The sequence below is a fragment of the Astatotilapia calliptera genome, chromosome 16 (genome assembly GCF_964374335.1).
Source record: "Astatotilapia calliptera chromosome 16, fAstCal68.1, whole genome shotgun sequence".
NCBI lineage: Eukaryota > Metazoa > Chordata > Actinopteri > Cichliformes > Cichlidae > Astatotilapia > Astatotilapia calliptera.
The window spans coordinates 7,636,076-7,658,425 of NC_137437.1; the positions used below are offsets into that span (position 1 = coordinate 7,636,076).

At 38.7% G+C, this 22,350-nt stretch overlaps 1 protein-coding gene across 2 annotated transcripts in view; it reads right to left on the reverse strand.

Moving 5' to 3' along the window:
• The window catches only part of itgav (integrin, alpha V), a 51,906-nt gene that overhangs the window by 25,173 nt on the left and 4,383 nt on the right, over window positions 1-22,350 (reverse strand). The window contains exons 1-2 of one of the 2 annotated variants that reach the window (XM_026143871.2): window positions 10,294-10,858; window positions 6,416-6,543 (exon numbers count right to left, since the gene is read on the reverse strand). In XM_026143871.2, the coding sequence (XP_025999656.2) occupies window positions 6,416-6,543; window positions 10,294-10,457 (292 nt within the window). In that variant the 5' untranslated portion in view covers window positions 10,458-10,858. Of the gene's footprint in view, window positions 1-6,415; window positions 6,544-10,293; window positions 10,859-22,350 lie in introns of those variants that run through there. The other variant, XM_080290807.1, reaches the window with a different exon arrangement.

A 22,350-nucleotide genomic window follows, 5' to 3' on the forward strand; every position in this document is an offset into this window, starting at 1 on the left:
GGACCTGTGGACCGCTGTATGATTCCCATTATGACCACTCACATTCTGCATCAGACATTTCATTACAGACCTCACACTTTAGCAAACACACAAGTGTTTTTGTTTCAAAATGACCAACCGAGCTACAGAGAATCACCAATGCTGATGAGAAGTGGGTCTCACTATGACTGAGAGACCAAACAGCACTTCTGCTCTTGAGTCCAGATATCCTGACCTTCTTTCGCACAGTACTGCATATGGACAGTTGCTGTTTATTTATACAAGCAACAGGATTTGAACTACAACATCTAAATTATGTAATGCCATGTAATAGAAAGTATACGTCATTTTTCCTTACAGTGGCATTTGCACACTGATGACAGTCTTATACACCACTGACAGTATGTGCCATCGCAGCATTTCATGCCTTTTTCGACTGCTCTTTAACAAAGTTCTTGAAAATCTCAAAATTATCTGACTATATCTTCACAGAATAACCAATGTTTAATAAATTATTGAAAAACATTCAACAAAACAACCCAATGGAGGTGCTTCAAACATCTTAAATTGTGTATTTTGTGCCCACTTTTTACTTTTTCATTTAATGACATTCTTGTGTGTGTACATACTGTAGCCATACATACTTTGTACAGCACTTGGGTCACTAAAAGCTCTGTTTTAAATGTGAATTATGAAAAAATTTTACTTACAGTGATAATAGCTTTGTACATATACAATGTAAATAGCAGTTACTCTGAGGACTATAACACACAAATCCACATGCCTGTGATTCCACAGGTTTCACTGACTGATACTGTGTGTATAATAGGAATGCTGTCAGGAGACAACAGCTGGCATTTGACTGCTCCCAGCTGGAGTGAAAAAACAAACAACAAAACAACAAAAACATAATAACAGACTGAGCTCCGAATTAGTGAAACAAAAGGACGACTCCCATAGAAATCAGATAAATATTTACAAGCAATAAGCAGATAAATATTTAAGCCTGGGCAGATATTACACACGGACAGTTTGGGATTTTCCCACCAGGATGGGAAACTCCAGCCTCGGCAGTTCCAGCTAAATTCAAATTCTTTGACTCTCAGAGCTGTTTGGTTGATAAAAGAGTGCTCTAGTGGACACGAGGGATGAAGTACAAAAGGATTAGTTTCCCAGTTTGGCAATAACTTGCATCAGTCTTACCTAATCTGTAATTATGGTGGTGAATCAAGGAGCCATGATGCCAACTGTTTCCTGCCAGCTAGTTACCATCTGAAAAGGAACAAACTCAGACACTGTTTGTTGTTTGCTAACCAAAAAATTTGTTATTATCGACATTCACGTGGTGAGAACAACAAACCTCCACCAAGGCAGCTCACTTACTCGCTCTCAGCTCACTTTTAGGGGAAGTTTTGTATTTTCTACACATTTTTTTTCTTTGTTCTTTTTAAAAAGTTTTGTGCTTCGTACTTTTAAAAAGTTTGTAGTGCAGTAAAAACAACCGCAAAGTTTATCCTGTTGAAACACATTGTACTGTACCTGGGATCATTTTCAGTACATTTTATTTTTATTTACATGGATAAAGTGTGAGCAGCATTCATTTCATTGTTCAGTAAATAGTTTAGATTATAACCAGTTACTGTACATAACATCATATGTTGTAATAAAATGAATCAATTATACACAAAGCATCCTATGATGACATGTTCCTGTCATTCTGAAAACCTATTGTCATTTTTAGTAGCTCTATTGAGCATTATTAATAGCATTACTATGACCTCTGACCTAATTTTATGTGCTGCACATAAAAGCAAATATATAAAAACTATTATATATTTGCTGTACACAATATTCTTGAAGACAGTATAAAACAACCCAAAAAAAGAAAAAAACCAGAGTCAGGACAGATTAATGCTGAGTCTGGGTCACTGTGAGACAGACACACACAATCACACACACACAGTCAAATTCCAGTTAATTCTGTTCTCTGGTCCAGTAAAGCTTTTGGCCAGTAATTACTCAGGTCATCAACAAAGGCCTCTATTGTGGGGAAAAGCACACACATGGGCGCACACACACTCACACGTGTGTGCACACACAGCATTATAACTAGGCCACTGACTAACTACATTACGACCAAAAGAGAAGAGTGTCACCGAACATGTTTGGTTTCTGTCCGAGCCTGCAGGCTCTCAGTGCTGACCGTGTCCTGTTCTAAGGCAGATGGGAAGGAATTTGCTGATCAATTAGACTGTAACATCAGGAGATGAAGTTGAACAAGTTGAAAAGTAAACATCCTGCACTAGGCGCCTGCTTTACAAGACTTACTGAGGCTATGTAAGACAAATTTACCTTTTATGGACATAAGAGGTCTGGAACAGCAGGCTGCATGAAGCCAACTGTTCAGCAGGTATTCCAGTGCTGTAGAGCTACAGGCCAAAATCAGTTGATTAAAGACAGATATACGTACAGTACATAGCACTGAATACTTCTGCCAAAAAGCCAAATTATAATAAGGCTGAAGGTATTTAAGTCTGCAGGTTTCCAACTAAATCCTGCACTATTCTATATTAGTTTTATGAATGCAAAATAAAAGCAGCAAAAGCAATTCTGTTGATCAACACAAAATGTAATCCTTGGCATTTGTGGCTTTTAGAAGAAATTTAGAGAGCTAAATTGTAGGTTCTAACTTTGAATGTCTAACATTATTTTACTGGAAAATGAAAGCAGTTTCATTAACTGTGGCAGTGAAGATTTCAGTTTTTATTCATGTGCCACTCAAAGTGTGTCAAACATCAGTGTCAGATTTTTCAAAGGAGGAGGGAGAATATTCGCTGTTGGTTTAAATGGTGAAAGCAACATGAACTCTGCTTTAACACGATACTGCATGTATTCTTTGTCTGCAAAGAGCTTGTGCACGGGCAATATTGACGCCATGCTGGAGGGGGCGGGACGTCACTGTTTTGGAGTGTTGTGTGGTTTGTTTGTTTTTTAACTTCCTATTTTCATGGCTGAGGTCTCCCACAGAATACCAACCAAGCTCAACTACACAGCCTCGCTCAAAGAAACACATACTGCCCTGTCTCCGGCTATTTATGCTTCCTTCATTCCGCTTTGTCTTCCATGTCCTCTTTTAATGGAACTGGCAGAAAGTGTGGTTCCAGTTTAGGGTAAAATATGTTAGGTATGTATACTGGAGATTTCTTGGCAAATGTAAGCATAGAAAAACAAATTAATTTCCTTAGTTACCAAATGCAAATTTCCCATCCCACCAATTTAATTCACTATTGCTATGTCAATCTTAACAACTATGTCAAAAAAACCCCAAAGGTAGCTGGTTGGTTACCCCAACACCACAGCAGAAAAAGAGATAACTGAAAGAGTGCCAGATAAAAATGTAGAAAAGACAACGGAAATATGACGTTTCTGTTTTTTCATGTGATGTTTTTGCACATCTTTAGTGGAGCTAGAGCTTCAGTGGAACTTGAGGTCACATGCTTCATATACGTCATCATTTCTTTCCACTGCACTTTGTCACACTTTGCTTTTATAGATTAAGAGGGGTGGTTTTTTTAGACTTTAAAAGACTTGTACATTTCAGCTTAGGTATATCTTAAACTCAAATTAAGAATGTGCATAAAAACATAGCTTAAAACACAAAGCACCCAAAAAGAAGTTTATTCATCGCTTTGGTCAGTCAGTGCTTTGCCATCATTATTAGAGCATGTGTCAGTGTCAGCATATACTATTATATATATTGTACATATATTTATTAGTTTCAGATTTAGCCATTCGTATATTTTGCCTGTTTATGTTATTGTATTTTGCACAACTCTGTTGCTTGTGAAGCTCGCACACAAGAATTTCACTCACATGTGCTGTACCAATGTACCTGCACATGTGATGTGACAATAAAAGTGATTTGATTTGGTTGCTACATGAACTCAATTGCCCCAAGCATACTGTTCAGCTAACATCAACACCTGGCTTGTCTTTGCTCTCCTGTGCCTGCCATTTTTCTCCCTTGGATCTTTAGGTGTGTTTTTGTATTTCACTCCAGTGTGTAGAAGACATTAAACCTACACTCTAAAAGATGACAGTCACTCATTTAACACCTACTCTTAAAAAATGAAAGCTAGCAGGAAAAGTTAATCATATAGCCACAGTTACCCAGCCCCGTTATGAAAACTATAAATCATGTCTGTCAATGCGTGCAGTCACCAGTGATTTGGAAACACTGTGACTGCACTGTTTCACCAGAGGATAAGTTCTGTTTTGAAAGACTTATAGACATCTTTCAAATCTTTATATGACACAATACTGTTGACACTCAAAGAGACCTTGGTAACACCAGCGATAAACCAGCTACACACCCAGTTTACATTTAAAGCAATTTAAACCACTAGTGTTGTGCTGGGTGTCGCAGCATTCAGAGGTGTGATTCTTCCTGCTTTAAAGTCAGTGGTGAACACACCACAGCTTGTCCTTCTTAAGTTGTCAAAAGTAACAAGACATCTGAATGTAATACTTTTAACAACAACACACTTATAGGTTCTTACAGCCAACCGACCACCTCCCAGTCTGAATCATTAAGGAGGACATCCAGACAGAACAGCAGGCAGAAGTCAAATGATTAAATTAAATGAAATGTGTCAGCCAGTAAGAAGGTGTGTTCACATCTGAGCACATCATCTCCCAAGAAGAAGCTTGGAGATGGTACAACTTTTGCAAAACATCAGGCACCAACATGGCTGGAGGGAAAAACAAAACAAAAACGGATACGATTTCTTATAAAACTTTTCTTTGTTTACCTTTCAAATGTCACATAGGCTTTAAGCCTAGAGAGGAGACTTTAAAAATGTACACTTCATGTATGCAAAGCTGACAGCAACATAAACGTCTGCTGGACAAAAAGTTAACACACAGTTCCCTTTTTTACATTTAAATACTCAAGAACACCCATCTGAACCTCTGGTTTCATAAGGGAAGGAAATGGTTTTATTGTAGACATTTTTATTATGGTTTTGACAGACGGGCTTATGAAAATAGATGCAATCCCATGAGTCTCAAGAATGACACCGAAACAAGTCCCACTTTGCCATTCTGAGTTCTGGCATGATGTGAGAAATCAGCTGAAAATTTTCTAAGGAATTTTCATTCGACCACAAAAATCAATTGCTTCTTTATACATGTTTGTTTCCGCTTGAAAGGAAGGAGAAAAGAATCCATGAAGTGAGTTTGTTCTGTCACTAACCTCTAACTGACCAATCACCATGCAGAATGGTAGCATTTCATGCGCAAGAACAGCCCCTTTAAGTAAAACTATAAGAGGACATAAGCATTGTTTTATTTCAAAGCAAACATATTATCAGCTCTGCATTTTCAAAACATTTTCTGTAGAAACAGGTAGAATTCATTATTTTAGCCATTTAGCTTCATTAGCTCTTATTCATTGACAATAAGACTATTAGGTAGATCTTAGCTCAATATGAACTCTCTTTAAGCTCCTGAGAGAAATTACGGTTCTTGAGTGGGTCAATGGTTCACCAGCTAGTGTCAGTTTCAGTTTATCCGCTATTTTTGATACCAGTGTACAGCAGTTTTTAGCCAAAAACACAGATTAATTAGTACTCGAGAACATTTAAAGCTCTGGATCACATTTGGGGTAGTCAGAAAAGTCTGTGAAACACAGATTTACTCATTTATAGATCCAAAATGCCACATATTCTCTGAAAGTGAGTAACTTTGGCTTCCCCTGGTAAAAACAACAGACATGACCAAAAACATTTCCTTGACAACTTCTGCTGTTCTTCATAATCATTTCATTCACATATAAAGGAAATAATCACCATTTGCACCTAAGAAAAGGACATTTTATTGTGTGAAGCTTCCAGGATTCCTGGAACGTGTGGGTGCTGCTGCCTCACAGAAAAAAAATGACTGAAATTCTACGAAGACAATAAAGGGATTAATACCCACATCACAGAACATTACCAAATTCTAACTGTTTATCACTGTGTAAATATTTACAGTGAAGACAGTGCTCTGCTCATCTGGCCTTTCACAATCAAAGAGAAACAGGAAATTACTAAATTATGATCAATGCTGGAGAGAGATGATTGCAACATGGATAAACAGAAGGAGGCAGCAGTTTGTCAGTCACTCCCAGTACATGGACGAGTCCACACACATTCTGCTTCAACGCACATTCCTGAATGCGTCTTAGCATGAAAACAACAGAAACAGGCTGAGCTGAACCCTCAGTATTCAATCAGTAATATGCTTACTGAAAACTGTTCATGATATCTATCATGGTCTGGAATTAAAATGTAAATTCTAAGTGGTTTTCATTAAAGGAGGGAGAGATACTGAAGGTTAAACCCACCCTAAGGTGATGGGGAAGAGGTTTTAACCAAACTAAGGGGTCTTCTGGTACCTTTGTTGTCAAACACCAGCTGCTGACAGGCGCTGGATCTGCCCCAGGGGCAGCTGTACACTGCTCCTCTCTCCACAATGCTGTCCGCAGACATGTTAGCTCGAGGAGCTCCAATCAGAACGTCTGACCTGAGGAGAGGAGAGGACGTTATTCCGTAACACAAACAGCCACCAACTCATACAGAAAAAGCCACAAATGCTCTCATGTAGTATAATTACTACATGAGAGCATTTGTGGCTTTTTGACCAAGAGAGGCTAAACTGTGTCTCATTCAGCTTAGGAAACAAAGCTTAATCTTTCAGTCATCTGTTACCACCTCAGTCTAAAAATCTGTGCATACATGAGTCAGCTGGTGTTTCAAAGTATGGGAGCTTTACTGCCATAGTAATTTCTGTGAATGAACTCGATATGAGGAAAGTCTGTGAGTAAGAACTCATCAAATACTTGCATATGGATATGCAATGTGCATATTAGCTATACGAATATGTATATTTCTTGATAGATAAATAGACAGGGTTAATATATTGGTTAATTCTGGCTATTTGTTGATATACCCACAATGATATTTATAACAGCCAATAAATACAGTTTGTTTGTTTTTGTTTTTAATTCAATTCAATATCGCTCAGGTTCTGAGGCGCAGTGATGAGGTAGTGGGATTTTCCCCATCTTCTCATAGTCAGGGCGTCATCACTGTCCAACTTTGTGGTGTAAGTAATACCAACAACAGCACATTTCAGGCAGGTTTTTATATTTAGCACTGAGATTGATATTGTTAGCATAAGGATATGCATTAATGCATAAAAAGGCCAAGAGTTCAGCCGTGTGTTCAATTTACTGAAGAACAGTGAACTAATACACACTATCTAGCACCAAAGCAAGGACTTTCTGGGGATCTAACCATCTCACAGAACTTTAAACTCTGGTTCATCCAGTTAAATCTTAAGTAGAGGAGTTCCTCAAAAGACTCATACTCCCCAGGAAGTCTGTGATGAAAGCAGAACTTTAGTCTCTAATACGGTTCAAACTAAATTTAAAAAGAAAAGAAAGAAAACACTGGATGCTGCTTTTATCTTCAACCTGCTCATTTCTTCCAGTGTTGTCGTCTCTACTCTGCATAAATCACACAGGACTACAAATCTACACCCAGAGTACCACAAGATGATATTATCGGTACTACTGACCAAGACTGGTACAATGACCTTCATATGTAGTATTGGTGTCCCTTTAAAGAGGTCTACACAGTGCTGCAACAGTGAGTGTTTGTCCAAAAGTATCATTGCCTGGAACATGCCCTACTGACTAGTTCTTAATATAATAAACATATGAAACACAGATCATCTCCCGTCTGTAGATGCTGCAGTAACATGACAAATTTCCTCAGCAATACAAAACATAATTTGGCTGCTTGTAGCGATGCTGCAAGAGACAGCCAACAGTTTTCATGTGAACAGTTGGTCTTTGTTCAAAGCATTAAGGTTTCCCTGCAGTGCGAAACAGGATTTGTTTATAAAGAGCCATTCAGTGGACATTTTTCCTTTTCAACTGTTTTCACTACCTAATGTATTGACCACTTATAAAACGAATGAATACTTTTAATTCGTTAAGCACTGCCGTGCTAAAAGGCTGCTGGTTCAGTGAGACCGAGGTGGTTGTACTGATTGATGTGGTTGCTTTAAAAGCTGACAGGAACCACAGTCAGTAGAATAAAAGTAAAACAACAACAGGAAAACAGCTACAAATCAAGTGATCTCTCAATACGTGTAATTACTGCAGGCCACACATTGTTACGCTGGGGTTTTTTTTTTAGCTTCCAGCCACTACTGCTGCCTCAAACTAGCTAATAAAAATTGAATGATAGCCTGAACTTAGCGTAGCTTATTGTTTGTAACACCTTTTTTATTTAACACAATATATAGCTCTAAATGTGAGACAGTGCCCATAGATGCATTACAAGGCCTGTTTACAGCCTGGTGTAAAAATTGTTTTTGGCCTCCGTGGAGAGTGTCCACCTTCATAACAATTCTAGTATGAGGGAATTTGTATTTATTTTCATAACTCATCCATCTGAATGCTGACAACATGTTTAGCTGTAGCTGATTGGTACCCGCTGGGTTTCAGCTTCACTAACTGGAGTCACTATGTTTAAACAACTGTTGACGACATGGGTGTGGTACGGAGCATCTAAGAGGTTTGTGATTCAGTTTTGGTGAGTGAAATTGTAGTGTCTGTCTGTTATTTAGCACTAGTTAGTAGGCATCTGTAACTGTGCATTCAACCCATATGGTTTATAGATGACGTTTCCTAGCAACAACTTATCATTCCACCCTATCATCTAACCACAGTCACTTCTGGGTTCAGTAAACCAAAATGCTTGATATGCATTAGGCCCTGTGAGGAAAAAAAGATGTATAGTTCCTTTTTAATAACTAGAACCAAACGAGTCTCACAGTGACCGTGTTCTGTATAAGGAAATATTTACATTATTAAGCCATGGTCAGCCAGCTTCAGTCCTGATATCATATTATACAAATCCCCTCTGACCATGGCAATAACTGTAATATGAGCAGTGAATTTCAGTGCTGATCTAATTAGTGTTACTAAAAGGATTCAATGTTTTTCAGGCTACTGTAGATGAAAGTCTCTAACTGTCTGTCCGCTCTGTCAGTCTATTGTCACATGAGACTGCAACATTCCTCTGATATTTTTTCAAATATGGAGAAATGGCAGGCAATCGATGTTTCTCTACACAGCATAGTGGTTTTAGATACTAAGTTAAAACACAAAGTTACAGAATCTGAGTATGTTCCTGTACCAAGGTCAACAGGGCTCTGCTCTGAGGGAGTTATCTGCAATAAAGTGACATTTTCCTGGGTACCTACTGATATATGTTTAGTTGAACAAGGAATGAAATCCACAAGAATTGATTTAACACACACAAAAAAATGAACAACTGGGGTATGGGTTATAGGATGATGTTTTAAAGATGTCTGGGGAAAAAAACCTGTTTTCTTAATATACATAAAAAGTAGCACGGTGCAAGTTTGTTAATGTGCATCTACAAAACTGCTGCAGAAACTCTGTGCAGGGAGAGAGGATGACAGGCAGCTTTTTGCTATCATTTCATGCAGACACTCTAAAGATACAGCAAGAAACAAGACCAGGAAGCATCAAGGCAGATGATAAGACTGTTATTAGGATATCTCACACACTCCAGGGAATTTTTTTTAAAACGTTTTTCAGGAAATTTTATGACACTTGACAATATGGGAAACACAATTTAAATGCACCTCAGGTTAAACCTCCTCTATGACTGAGGGCATCGGCACTATTTTGGGACTGCACTTAGTCTGTTAATGATGTAAATTAACTAAACAAAAAGAGTCTGAAAACAACTAGATCAGTAGTGTTCTTTTGAGAGAACTACTTTCACTTCAGTAAAACTGGATAACCATGGATATCCACTGCTTCAGTAGACAAGAGTTTAGAGCAACAAGCCTACATGGCCTCTGGGCACTGTTCCTGTTTGTCTGTGTTTTAAATAAAGTTACAGCTGGTGTAGCTGTGAACAGAGAAAACCTTTTCTTGAAAGTTATGCCCTTACAATTTGGTTAATAAAGAACTGAAGTAAAAGTTAAAAGTTAATGGACTGCTGTTAATGGACTGTCTTCTAATTTGTTGTCATAGTAATATGTTTTTAAGATTTAACAACTCAGAACTTGTCACTAAAAAAGAAAAGGGTCCAAGTGTAAAACTTTAGTAAAGTACTTTAACAGAAGCATATATAATGTAAAGTAAAGCAAACCAAAGGTTACATTGAACAGGCGCTTCTCCATCACCATCATTACCATAACCATCTACTCTGCTACAAATCTTACTGTAGGTTGTTTGAAGGCTTAAAGAAGTCCACCGAAAAGCCGAAGTAGCTCCCCTCGGGTCCGAGATATATGTAGGGATTATCCACATCCAGGTTGAAAGAGCTGGAGCGATGGAAGTGTAAACACACCAGGACCAGCAGAGCAGCTGTCCGTGTCCCTGCCATGGCTGCTGCTGGAGACCTCCGCGGCTTCACCGAAACAAACACAGACGCCCAAGATGTTGTCTGTCCCTTATCAAGTTACTCAGTTAGCTAGAGGTGTTGTGGCCTGTATGCACCCACGGTGCAACTTTAAAATGCCTAAAATCTCAGCCCTGCTAACAAGCGTCCCCCCCCCCCCGCAACCGTACGGAGAACAAGTCGTCATGTAATTGTTAAATAAAACAGATTCCCAGCTTGTACCGGAGCTAACCAGCGTCACACACAGCGCAGGGCGGGGGGAGAGTCAGTCTTTCACCGGCGATTCGTTAGTTTGTCTAACCGATGAAAGCGGCGTAATCTCGGAACAAGCTCGGGGAGAGGCCGCGACACTGTGTATGCGTATGGTGTGGGTAAGTGTGTCAAGCATAGGCTCGCTCCAACTAGCTAAAGTCAAGTTAAACATCCAAACACAGCAAACAACTTCCGTCTAATTCCCTTCAAAACAAAAGCATGATTTTCGGCTGTACCGGGAGTTGGGAATTTAAATCAAATGTACAATTTCAAATGTAGGAAGGGATTCAGGACAGTTGAGCTTATTTCAAGATAGCTAGATATATAAATAAATATAAATAATAGATAGTTAAAGTTATTTTCAATCATTGCCATGGTATCATTGGTAGTTACTGTTGTTGTGATGATAATTCATAAATGCTCAGACATTCTATCAAGTCCATATACACCCAGGTTCTCTTCCTGCCAAAAATAAGCTGGCCACTAAGCACTGCCGTTTCCAAATAAAAAACTCCCATTAATAGAGAGAAAATACATATAAGAGAAATAAACTGGATCCAGCCCATCAGGAGACACATACAAAAAAAAGTCCTAGAAATGTTTGTGCCACTACAATTCATTACAGTTGTGAGAAACACTATGTATGATGCTCTGCTGAAAAAGCAGTAAAATTCCATCAAAAACCACTTACTGCACTTACTGCAGTTATGCAGATTGCATAATTGCAGTAGAATAGGATATTTATTTCCTATCCTATTCATAGTCTTTTATTTTAGGTCACGAGCAGTTGTCTAAGCATTTCACTGCATATCCTACTGTGTATGACTGTGTATGTGACAAATAAAATATGAATTTGAATTTGGGAAGGTTACTTTTAAAATGTATTCCACTACAGATCACAGAATACATGCCCCAAATGTATTTTGTAACGTATTCCGTTACGTTACTCAATTAGAGTAACGTATTCTGAATACTTTGGATTACTTAATATATTATCATGCTGTTTACAACTACATGAATGTGATTTATTACTATTACTTAAGGTCCGCGGCTCCGAACCATAGTAAAGGGACCTCTGGCGAATATGTCGGGTTCCGTGTCGGGCTCATAGCCGAAAAAAATAGCTTTACTTTGTTGCCTGGGTCAAGTTTGCTAGCAAGAGACAGAGAGAGGCATTGAAAGGCTGCTCCAACGGAACTTATTGTTTTGGAGGAAAACACGAACACAGTGTACAGTCAAGTCTTAATAGCTTACAACTGGGCTCGTCAGGCACTCTTCTTGGCTGCAGTGGTTATTATTATATTTACACGCTTCCATCTCCCGTTTCTGCTTGATGGAGCGCTCACAGACTGCCATCAGTCTATTCTCCCTGCAGCACGGACTACACTGCCCATGAGGCTACATTCTTTAGGGCTATGCCTGTAGGATTCTGCCTATTAGCTTAGCACAACAACAACAACAACAAAAAGTCGCTCTCTCACCCAGGAAACACACAGTAGCAGAGAGGGCCCGCGTCACCCTGTAACCATGGCAACCGTAGCGCTGCCGCCTGGAACAACAGAACGTAGCTTTCAAACAAAACCCAAACAGTCCTGACCCGCGACAATATGAAACGGGAAAATACCGCCGCGTAATCCATTTATTTCAACAAAATAACTGTATTCTATATACCACCTTTTTAAACGGTAACTGTAACGAATTACAGTTACTCATATTTTGTATTTTAAATACGTAACGGCGGTACATGTATTCCGTTACTCCCCAACACTGTTGCAGTCAACTCTTCTCAGTACTATGGTGGCTGCTATAGGACAAACATGTTGTAGTCAGCCAAAAGAGATCAAAACATTAAATTTAGGCTGTACCACATAACCAACTTTTTTTCTGTTACTGTTTGTATATAAAAAAATTTTTTTAAATATATTTGAGGAATACATATACTTAACAATAGGTGTAAGAGCTAAAAATAATAATAAACAAAAGGCTATGTGTCAAGTATTTTATGTTTTTACCCTTGAGTCACTTTTTGGGCCCATCGGCCCACCAGGAAAATGCCTGGTATCCCAGATTAACCAGCCCTATATTGAGGCGAGTTGTCGCAAACATCCTGAAGTTTTCTGCCAATAACACTTGTTCGCAACTGTTAGCCTCTGTTTGCCTGTGTTAGTGAAACTTTCCTTGAAGTTAAAATAACCCTGTTTTGCTCACTTACAAAATAAACTCTCATTCAATCATATGAGAATCATATGAGAATTGACACCAGACAGAAAGAGAGATTTTTAAGAAACTCAATCCTAAACTAGCTTATAACCAGTTGTTGTCTTACAGCTGGTTGTCAGCTTGTCACAGGGTCGCATGTGTAATCTGCTGGCAATAAGTAACTGCAACAAAATCTGAAGAAATTGATATGCACATTTTTGTTTGTTAGTGCCCTGACTTCAGTTCAGGAGATGAGTGGTGAATTGAGGAGGAAGAGGAAAGCATTTTATCCAGAATCCAGTCATGCTGTCTCTTTTCTTCACATTTCGGTTCTTTGGTGAAAGAGACCTGTTATCAGACAATAAAACACCTTCCCATTTTGAATCTGAAGGTGCAGACACAAATTAAAACTTGCATCCACAACACACAAATGCTCATGAATTCTCTTGTCCTCCACCTTTGGCGTACTATGTATTTGGCCAATTTCTAATCACATACACAAGACACAGTTAGGCAGGAAAGGGATGCCCCTTTCACTATCTCGGACACTGTATTCAAGTTGGAGAGGCAACACTGTGACTTCCACAAACTGGCTCAAGTCCTACATATTTTAATGGATTAATTCAGGCAAGTTTATGAGAACATATTAATTTGTTTTGGAAATCATTATTACACACTAATCTATGTATATTTATTAAACCAATGTTTGTTTGTATGTTTGTTTGTGACCTTATATAACACATTATTAATATAATGCTCTATTTATAGACTATTAGCAAATTATTTAGCCTCCATAGCTTTGGGATTGTTAAAATGCCTTTAATCATATTAACTAGACGGCACATACCAAGCTTTTATTCTGAAGGCCAGGTCCTTTCCCTTTCTTGGTGTCCTTGGTTAGTCAACATGACAACACATCCTGAACAGGAAGTCCATTCCCCTGCATCAAACAGCATGAACACACACACACACACACACACACACACACACACACACACACACACACACACACACACACACACACACACACACACACTTTTCTAAGACAGACATAAGGAGGAATTCTGACTGTCATGTAGCTGTTTCCTGTTCTGTTTTGCTTCATTCTGGGTCATCAACTTATTATCATCAGTCATGTGTAAAAGCTCCCTGAAGCACTAATCATCACAAATACATTTGGATTATGACTCAGGTGTAATAGTCAATAGTTTACTTTTATAAATAAAAGTTTAAAAGGACCTTCCTATTTGTGAGAACATTACACATTTTACACCTCTAAAACCCTTCACCACTGTCAGCAGATAATATGAAGGACTGGTTTGTCTCGTTAGCTGAAACTTTTTTACTAGATAATGGAAACTTTAAACAACAGAATTAATTCATTTGTTCAACCTCTCATGTTTAGGCAGTTTGAAGTGGACACTGAAAAGGGTTTTGCTCCTTAAACAGACCAAAGAAAGCAATTTCTTGATTAATTGTATTTGAAGTAACAGAAGAATTCACAATTCCCCCCCCCCCCCCTTCCCTTAATTAGCTGTGGTGCAGAGATAGTAATAAAAGAGGTGATTTTAATTTAGATATTGGGAAACATTGCCTAGATTTGACAAAGCTAGACTGCTCAAGCCTCATATTTGCTTCAGATCAACTTTGCCATGTAAATTTACAGAGTAATGACTGAGGATTTTGTCCCTCTGCAGTACAAGTGGTTCGGGAACAGACTTCTCTGGGACAAACTGGAAAAGATCAATGATTACAGCAAGCAAAGCTAGTTTTATTGTTGGGCCCTCACTGTTATAAGACAGATTCATGATTTGACTCTTATAGTAAAATATTCCAATCTTTCAGATCCAAATGATTAAAGTTTCGAATATAAAACTCTGAAATATAATGGATAATAATGGAACAGAACAGACTTACATTTCAACTCTTATCAACCACTTAATGCACTTTACACCTGAAGTTGTATTGCTCTTTTTTTATTCATCTAACACCTCATTCTATGCATTTTATGCTCTTCGGTGTGTTATGTAATTTGCTTCCCATCTAAGGTTGATTAAGAATTATCCAAGAGGAGGTGAAAACCCATGCAAGCACAATGAGGGCATGCCTGTCCACACATAATAGCCCCAAAGAAACCAACACAGTAAAAGGTGACTTTTGTAAGTCTTTAACAACATTACACATTTTCTACAGATTTGTAACATATTTGCAAAAGGAAGTATCCATCTGCCTGCTTTAAAAATGCCTATGATTAAAGCTTCTCTGAGAAGGGGACAACTTTATTGTTTACTAGTCACTAGCATGAGCCCCTTTTCAGGGATAGGTAGGTACCACTTTTGTTCTTTTCTATTCTTGAAAGTCATGTTACAACTTTTGTAAATTTAGCTCTAGAAAAGGCGATGGGGTAAAAGAATGAAGAAAAAACAAGAACTAAGTCTGATAACAAAAAGTTTCAAAAAATAAAGCCCTGAGCCCAACGTGTAATCAAAAGAGCTGAGTGACAATCTCCTGCTTTCTCAGTTTGGGACTTTTCAGAATAATCACATACAGCAATACAGGCCAGTTTAGAACAGGGAAGCCTGAAAAAATCAAGACAATGGAGTCAAAGTTCATTGCAGTTTGGCACATGTCTGGAATTTTTGAAGGCCAAATGGCACAGCTCAAGTAAAAAGAGATCTGTCAAGTCTAAACAGACCAGTCCAGGGCAACTCTGCACTTGTTCTATGCTAACACCCCCTCTCCCCTTTTTTCTTTTCTCTCTTTTTTGCTGTACACATAATAGTGGTTTAAAAATCAAATTTCAGAGTCGCTGATCACAAATAGCATTCAGCTCTAACAGAACTGCAGCCCAAAGTTTTTCTGTCTTTGTGTATGAATCCACAAGTGGCCAAGTCCATGTAGCTACAGAAGCAGCTCATATGCGGACAAAGTAGGCAAGCTGAGGGGGTTTCGTCTTATTTGGCTATGAGCTGCTCTGAATCATTGCGCCAATGAAGTGTACACTCAAGAATGTGTGGCAGGACTCCCTTGAGATTCACAGGAAGGGGGAGGTTATATGTTTATGTTTGGAAGGGAAACAGCATTGGTGTAATACATAGCATGATTCATATGTTGATGGCATAAGGCATCAAGATAAACACTTAAGCGTGGTTTTGGTGACATGGTCACATTTGTATGAATGTAAAGGAGCGAAATCAGAGTGAGCAGGAGAGAGAGAATCTACTTGTGAAAGAGAGAGAGATGTTGTAATGGACATTGCGTAAAGCATAACTATGCAGATTACTACCATGTAGAGCACAGATGCACATTAGCCTGGTTTTAATGTTTAAATCCAAGTATCCTCTTGAACCTCTCTCTTTATGAGGGCCAATTAAAGTTGCAGAGGGAGGAGTGAGGAAATTTTTGCAAAGTGAGGACATTTTGGCTGGCCCTCTGCTTGGACTGTGTCTGTCTCCTTAAAAGCTATCTGATGATTCGGTCTTGTTTTTTTATGGTTTGAGGTTAAACTTGTTGATATTATGATAAGGCCTAAAAGAGTTGGTGGCGACAGATGAAAATTAGCACACTAGTATAACACCCCATTTTAAGTCAGTGATACTTCTTAGCACACAGTTAAAACATCTAGCGCTTACAGAGGAAAATTACGACTTTTGGGGTTGTCTCCACCTAACAAACTCAAAGAGGATTTTTTTATGCTTATATCCTTATTTTTATTCTTGGACCTTTCTAGAGTAGCTTTATATGAGTCACAGTGCACAGTTCCTTATTTGTATTTTCTGTCTCTCAGTGCGGATCCTCATTTTCCACTTTGACACCTGAGCTTTAAGTTTGTAAGGATTGTGTTTAGATACACTAAACCTCAGTGTTTTAAACGTTTTTAAATATGGTATAAAAACATACCTGGTGTTGTAGAAATCTAGGATAAATTGAGTTGAAGTGAATTTTATTTACCTTTGCTAAGGGGTCAAACACTAGTACAGACAAGGAATTCTTTTTTAACTACATAGACTGCAAGCCCAAAGACTGTCTTAGAACACAGTGCGCAAAAGATAACTCGAAAATCTACATGCAGCATATTGGAAAGACTGGGCAAGCCTTCTTGTAAGTAGTGGCCTTCAAGAATAGAGACAACATAGTGCGTTTAATCCAACAAGGTCAACTTCACACAGAAAAGTTGCAGATTCTTAAACTCTTCCATTGCTATAGTTAGAAAAACACACAATGTAATGCCTAGCCTCCACATTAATAAAGCAGTGTGGGATCGTATTGACAGGACTGACAGAATAAGACAGCCAGCATCCAAAGAAGAGATTTAAGTGTCCTCCGAGAAGCCTGGAGAACTATTGCTGAACACTGCTTAAAGAAATGGCAAGAAAGCTTGCCTAAGTTCAAGGACTGAAGAATAAAAGTAAATATTGTTAGAACTGCACAAACATCTTATATGCTATGGAGTCCATATATGTTTCAACCAATTTCCCATTTTCCTAGCAATATACAATGTAACCATGTGTGCCTCAAGATTTTCATACAAGACAAAGTAGCAATTTCTGCACATTTATGGAAAAATTTGTGTAATTTCATTGTGTATAAAGACATTTGTATTGTTTATTTGACATATTTGTAATGTCACATGGAGAAGAAACGTTTTTTGTGAGTTTTATAGTAATATTGCATATAGTATGTGTGGCGCATCTCATAACAATTATGTCTTGTGGTTGTTGCAAAAGGTTAATGCAGGGTGATCAAAAGTATATTCATGAACTGTAAACAGCTCCATTGTGTGAAAGTAAACTTCATCTGAAAAATCCAATGACAATTTGGCCCTATACGAAGAGCTATCAGCAGTTCTGTATCATCTTATAGCACAAGAGAAAGTGTGAGTCCACTGATGTCATGCATCAGTTGAAAGCACAGACTTCTCTATAAAATAGGAGATGCTTGAAGCCACTTCTCTCCAAGAAAAACATCAAGGAAAGACTGAAATGCTGCACAGACTGCAAGGACTGGACAGTAGAAGAAGTGGAAGGTTGTTTTCACTGATGATGCCCGTTTCTGACTGTTAAGGAATTCTAAAAAATTGACAGTCCAAAAGAGGAAAGGTAAATGCTACCATGATTTGTGCCAATGGTGAAGCATCCTGAGGTTATCTAGGTGTGTGGTTTCTTTTCATCCATGGGATTCTGCACAGTCACAATTCTGCCCCCAAACACTGTCATGAACTAAGAATGGTGCAAAAGTTCTTTCAACAATCCAGAAGGAATTTAGTGGTGATCTGTCTATTTTCCAGTATGATGGAGCAACATGTCACAAGGCAGAAGTTATAACTAAGTGATTTGGTGATCATCAAATTAACATTTACAGCCAGAAAACTCCCCAAATCTTAATCTAGTCAGTCAGTCCTTAAGAAGCAAGTGAACAGCCTGTGATTGGCTTGCAGCACTGATAAGACAGGAATGGATGACCACCAGAGAGCTACAGAGAATTTTATGAAGAAGTTATGAAGAAGAATCATCACTGTACATACTGACTGCATAAATTTGATTTCTTTCCCAGTTAAATTCTTTAATCTCATGAAGTGCTTGTGATTGTTCTTCATTATACTGAAGCAGAAATCAAGTGAACATCATGGTGTATAAGAAAAATTCAGAAGGAACCAATTAAATAAGTAAATCATAAGACTTACTAAAATAACAGCAGCAGAAACTAATTTTAATAGTTTTGCTTCCTCCTAGAGGTAAAGTAGGGGATTACAGCAGATTTTCTTCCGTCCATGAATAAACCTTTACTGTGACCGTATTTTCCCATCAGATAAACTGTCATTTTACAAACAAGAAGATATTGGTTCACAGAAAACACAATGCTAAATATAGCATTTTTTAGTAGCAGAAAAAGAATACTGAAGTTTCATATTCAATTTCATATTGAAATGTTTCCTTCCTTTTCACGTCTTTCTTTAACATACTGCATAGAGTGAGGCTTCCTTGTAAAACTTACCAATCACACCCATAACTAGCGTGTTTTCATAAGCCTAAAGGGTAAAACTTCATGACAATAGATCTGGGCTTTTCGCACCCATTTGGTTTCGTTGTCAAAGTGCTATGTGCTCTTTCAATTCTAAGTGATTGGCCACTGGAAAAGCCCAGGGAGTTTTTCAATAAATTGTACAAAAATTTAATCATGTCGGACCCTTCTTCATCGTCACATATTCCATATATCCGAAGGTTGTCTCTGCATACTCGGCCTTCCTGCTCGAGCAGGTCTAGTTTGACGCTGTTAGCCTCTTAATGAACAATGACACCACCTGTAGCACCTTCTCAGTCTCTATGATTCACCCCTCTGCCTCTTCCACTCTAGCATCAACTCTTCTCAAGTCACGTTTAATATCCGCATATTATTCGTTGTTATCTTTTCTAAAGTCACAAAGTTCTTTCAGAATATTCATGTTGGGTGGGTTCAGCTGTATCCATGCCCCATGTGACTAACCTTAGTTCAGGAGAGTAGCTCCTACCCGCATGGCTTTTCTCTGTTTCCTTTTCTGTTAGAGTTGTGACTCTCATACTATACTCATACCACTATTATCAAAAAGATTACCGAAGGGGTTGTTCACACCAAATAGGAAAGAGACAAATAGACTGTCATTCTCTTCAAATCAAATCAAAATGTATTTCTATATCACATAATAACACAACAAAGTTGACCAAAGTGCTTCACAGTCGGTCAGAACAATAGCATAGGACAGAATAAAAAGAAACAGATAGAAGGAGGGCAGGAAACAAAATGACAATTGTTTGAAACAAAAACTAGCCACGAAATAACATACTAATTTGAATCAAAAGCCAGACTAAAATAATACGTTTTAAGATGCAATTTAAAAGACTTGATGGACTCGGAGGAACAAATATAAGGAGGGAGGTTATTCCAGAGTCTGGGAGCTACGACAGCAAAGGCCCGATCACCTCTGGACTTCAGACGAGACCTCGGTTACATCAGGGGCATTTGATTGGAAGATCTAAGTACCTTATAAGGGATATACAAATGAAGGAGTTCGCATAGATAGCTGGGAGCCAAATTATTTAAAATTTTAAAGGTAAGCAAAAGAATTTTGAAATTGATACGATAATCAACAGGGAGCCAATGTAGGTTGGCTAAAACTGGTGTGATGTGGGCATAATTTCTAGTACCAGTAAAGAGACGTGCAGCTGCGTTTTGAACTAACTGGAGCCGGTGAATAGAGGAAGATGGGAGGCCCGAGTAGAGGGAATTACAGTAGTCTAACGTGGAAGTGATAAGAGTGTGAATGAGCTTTTCAAGATCCTTCAAAGGGAGGTATGGCTTTGCTTTAGATATCTGACGCAGCTGCTAGAAACTGTTTTTCGCCACAGCTGAGATCTGTTTCTCGAGTTTAAAAGAGCTGTCCGGGAAAACACCAAGGTTTTCTAAAATTCTCTTGCAGGTGGAACCAGAAGTGCCCGTTTGCAGATATAACAGCTGAACATATCCGTTGCATTCTTTCTACATTAGAAATCAAATATTCTTCAGAAAGTTCTTCCCATATGTGGAAATTCCCATAAATGTGTGACATTTGTAGGTTGCTTTGCTTTCAATCTTCTGTCCATTTCATCCCAAACCAGCTCAATGAGATTTAAGTCTGGAGACTGCGCTGGCCACTCCATGTTTTCAAGCTTACTATCTTGTTCTTTTTTTTCTGAGGTAGTTCCGACATAGCTTGGACTTATGTTTTTGGTCGTTATCTTGCAGCAGAATGAACCCCTGACCAACTAAGCGCAACTCAGAGGGTATTGCATGGTGCTGCAGAATGCTGTAGTAGGGTGCCTCTCCCTCTGTACAAGTCACCAACCCTGGATCCAAGCGAAACAGCCCCAGACCATCACGCTTCCTCCTCCATGTTTGACAGTTGATGCCGCACACTGTGGAACCATCCTTTCACCTACTCAATGTGCTTCGTTACATTTAGCCGTTACACCAGGTGCGTACCATGACTGAGTTCATCTGAATCACTTCTACTGTAGCTGAATATAGTACAGTATACTGCAAGGACAGAAAAAAATGAACTTTTTTAGTGAAAACTGCTCTGCTCAGGGATGGCACAGATCACCTAATGTAGGTTTCTTGTATAAGAGCCACTACTGACAGCCTGGTTAGCTGTGGAGGATGAGGGATGCCAGGGAGAATGACAGATTTTGCTACTCAATTAATAAAAATAAAAGAATGCAATGATTGAGGCCTGCAGCTAGAAGGAGCCTAATGCCAGTATAAGGACATCCATTTATAGGCTTTTCAGGATATATATTAAGGATATAAATTTAATACATATCCTAATCAAGTTAAATACGAATCTGACTTCAGCCCACAGCCCAGCACTGTAGGTTGACAGTGTATAAAAACATAAAATATTGTGACTCCTGTGAGAGTGCTGGATTGACCGTCCTGAGGTATACTTTTCCACAGCTCTATACAATTCTGAACGGATTCTCCTAAGTGTATAATAAAGACTTTATTCTTTGTGATCCTATTCTGGGTGTTGTATTTAAACCTATACTCGGGCTATTAGAAATGGCAAAACATTTTGTGTAGAACTCCAAATCAGATGCATAAGGTGCCCATTACAGGGATTTTTCTCTGCTCATATTGTTCTGTAATACATGGACAAAAGTTGACATTAGGTGAGGTTCTTGATTAACAAAAATAAATAAATAATGACATTCTCAAAATGATTTGAGTATTTCTTGAAATTCTAGGTTTCATTACAAGAGCGGAAGCAAGCCATCAGTGCACATTTACACTTGATAAATATTCCTGCTTATCATGCCAGCGCTCAAAACAGTTTTTTTTTGACGTGAGGCACAGGGGGACATTGCAAGCCCTACAATAAATAGGTGTTTTCACCCTTGGGATGCCAGCATCCAGGCACCTCCTGCAGTACCTCCTGGATTGTGTAGCATCGCTGCCGTAATAACGCGGCATGCAGGTGAGTGTGGGCGATGGTGCTGCTGGTGCTGAGCCTACAGCAAAAGACAGCATTTCCACAGCAAGGTGCTCCCAGAACTTTTTCTGAGTTACCGGCTCCTGACCCTGGCTCCTGCATATCTCCTTGTGCAAAATAAAACTGTTCACAATGGCAATGTCCACGAAGTGATAAAAAAAAGTCTTATACCACTTCTTTGTTTTTTGTTGAACACTGTAATAACCAATGAGAGCATCAGATAAATCAACACCATGCATGTTCTTATTATAATCCAGCACTGCATCAGGAACAGGTATTTGCTTTGCCGACCACGCCCCAGCCTCCTTCACTCTACGCTGCACAGTCTTTCCACTGAAGGCCCTGTGCACTGTGGAGCACATCGTTATCTCCCGAGTCTCAATCCACTTGACAAAGAGCACTTCATCTTTTCTAATCCAGCGC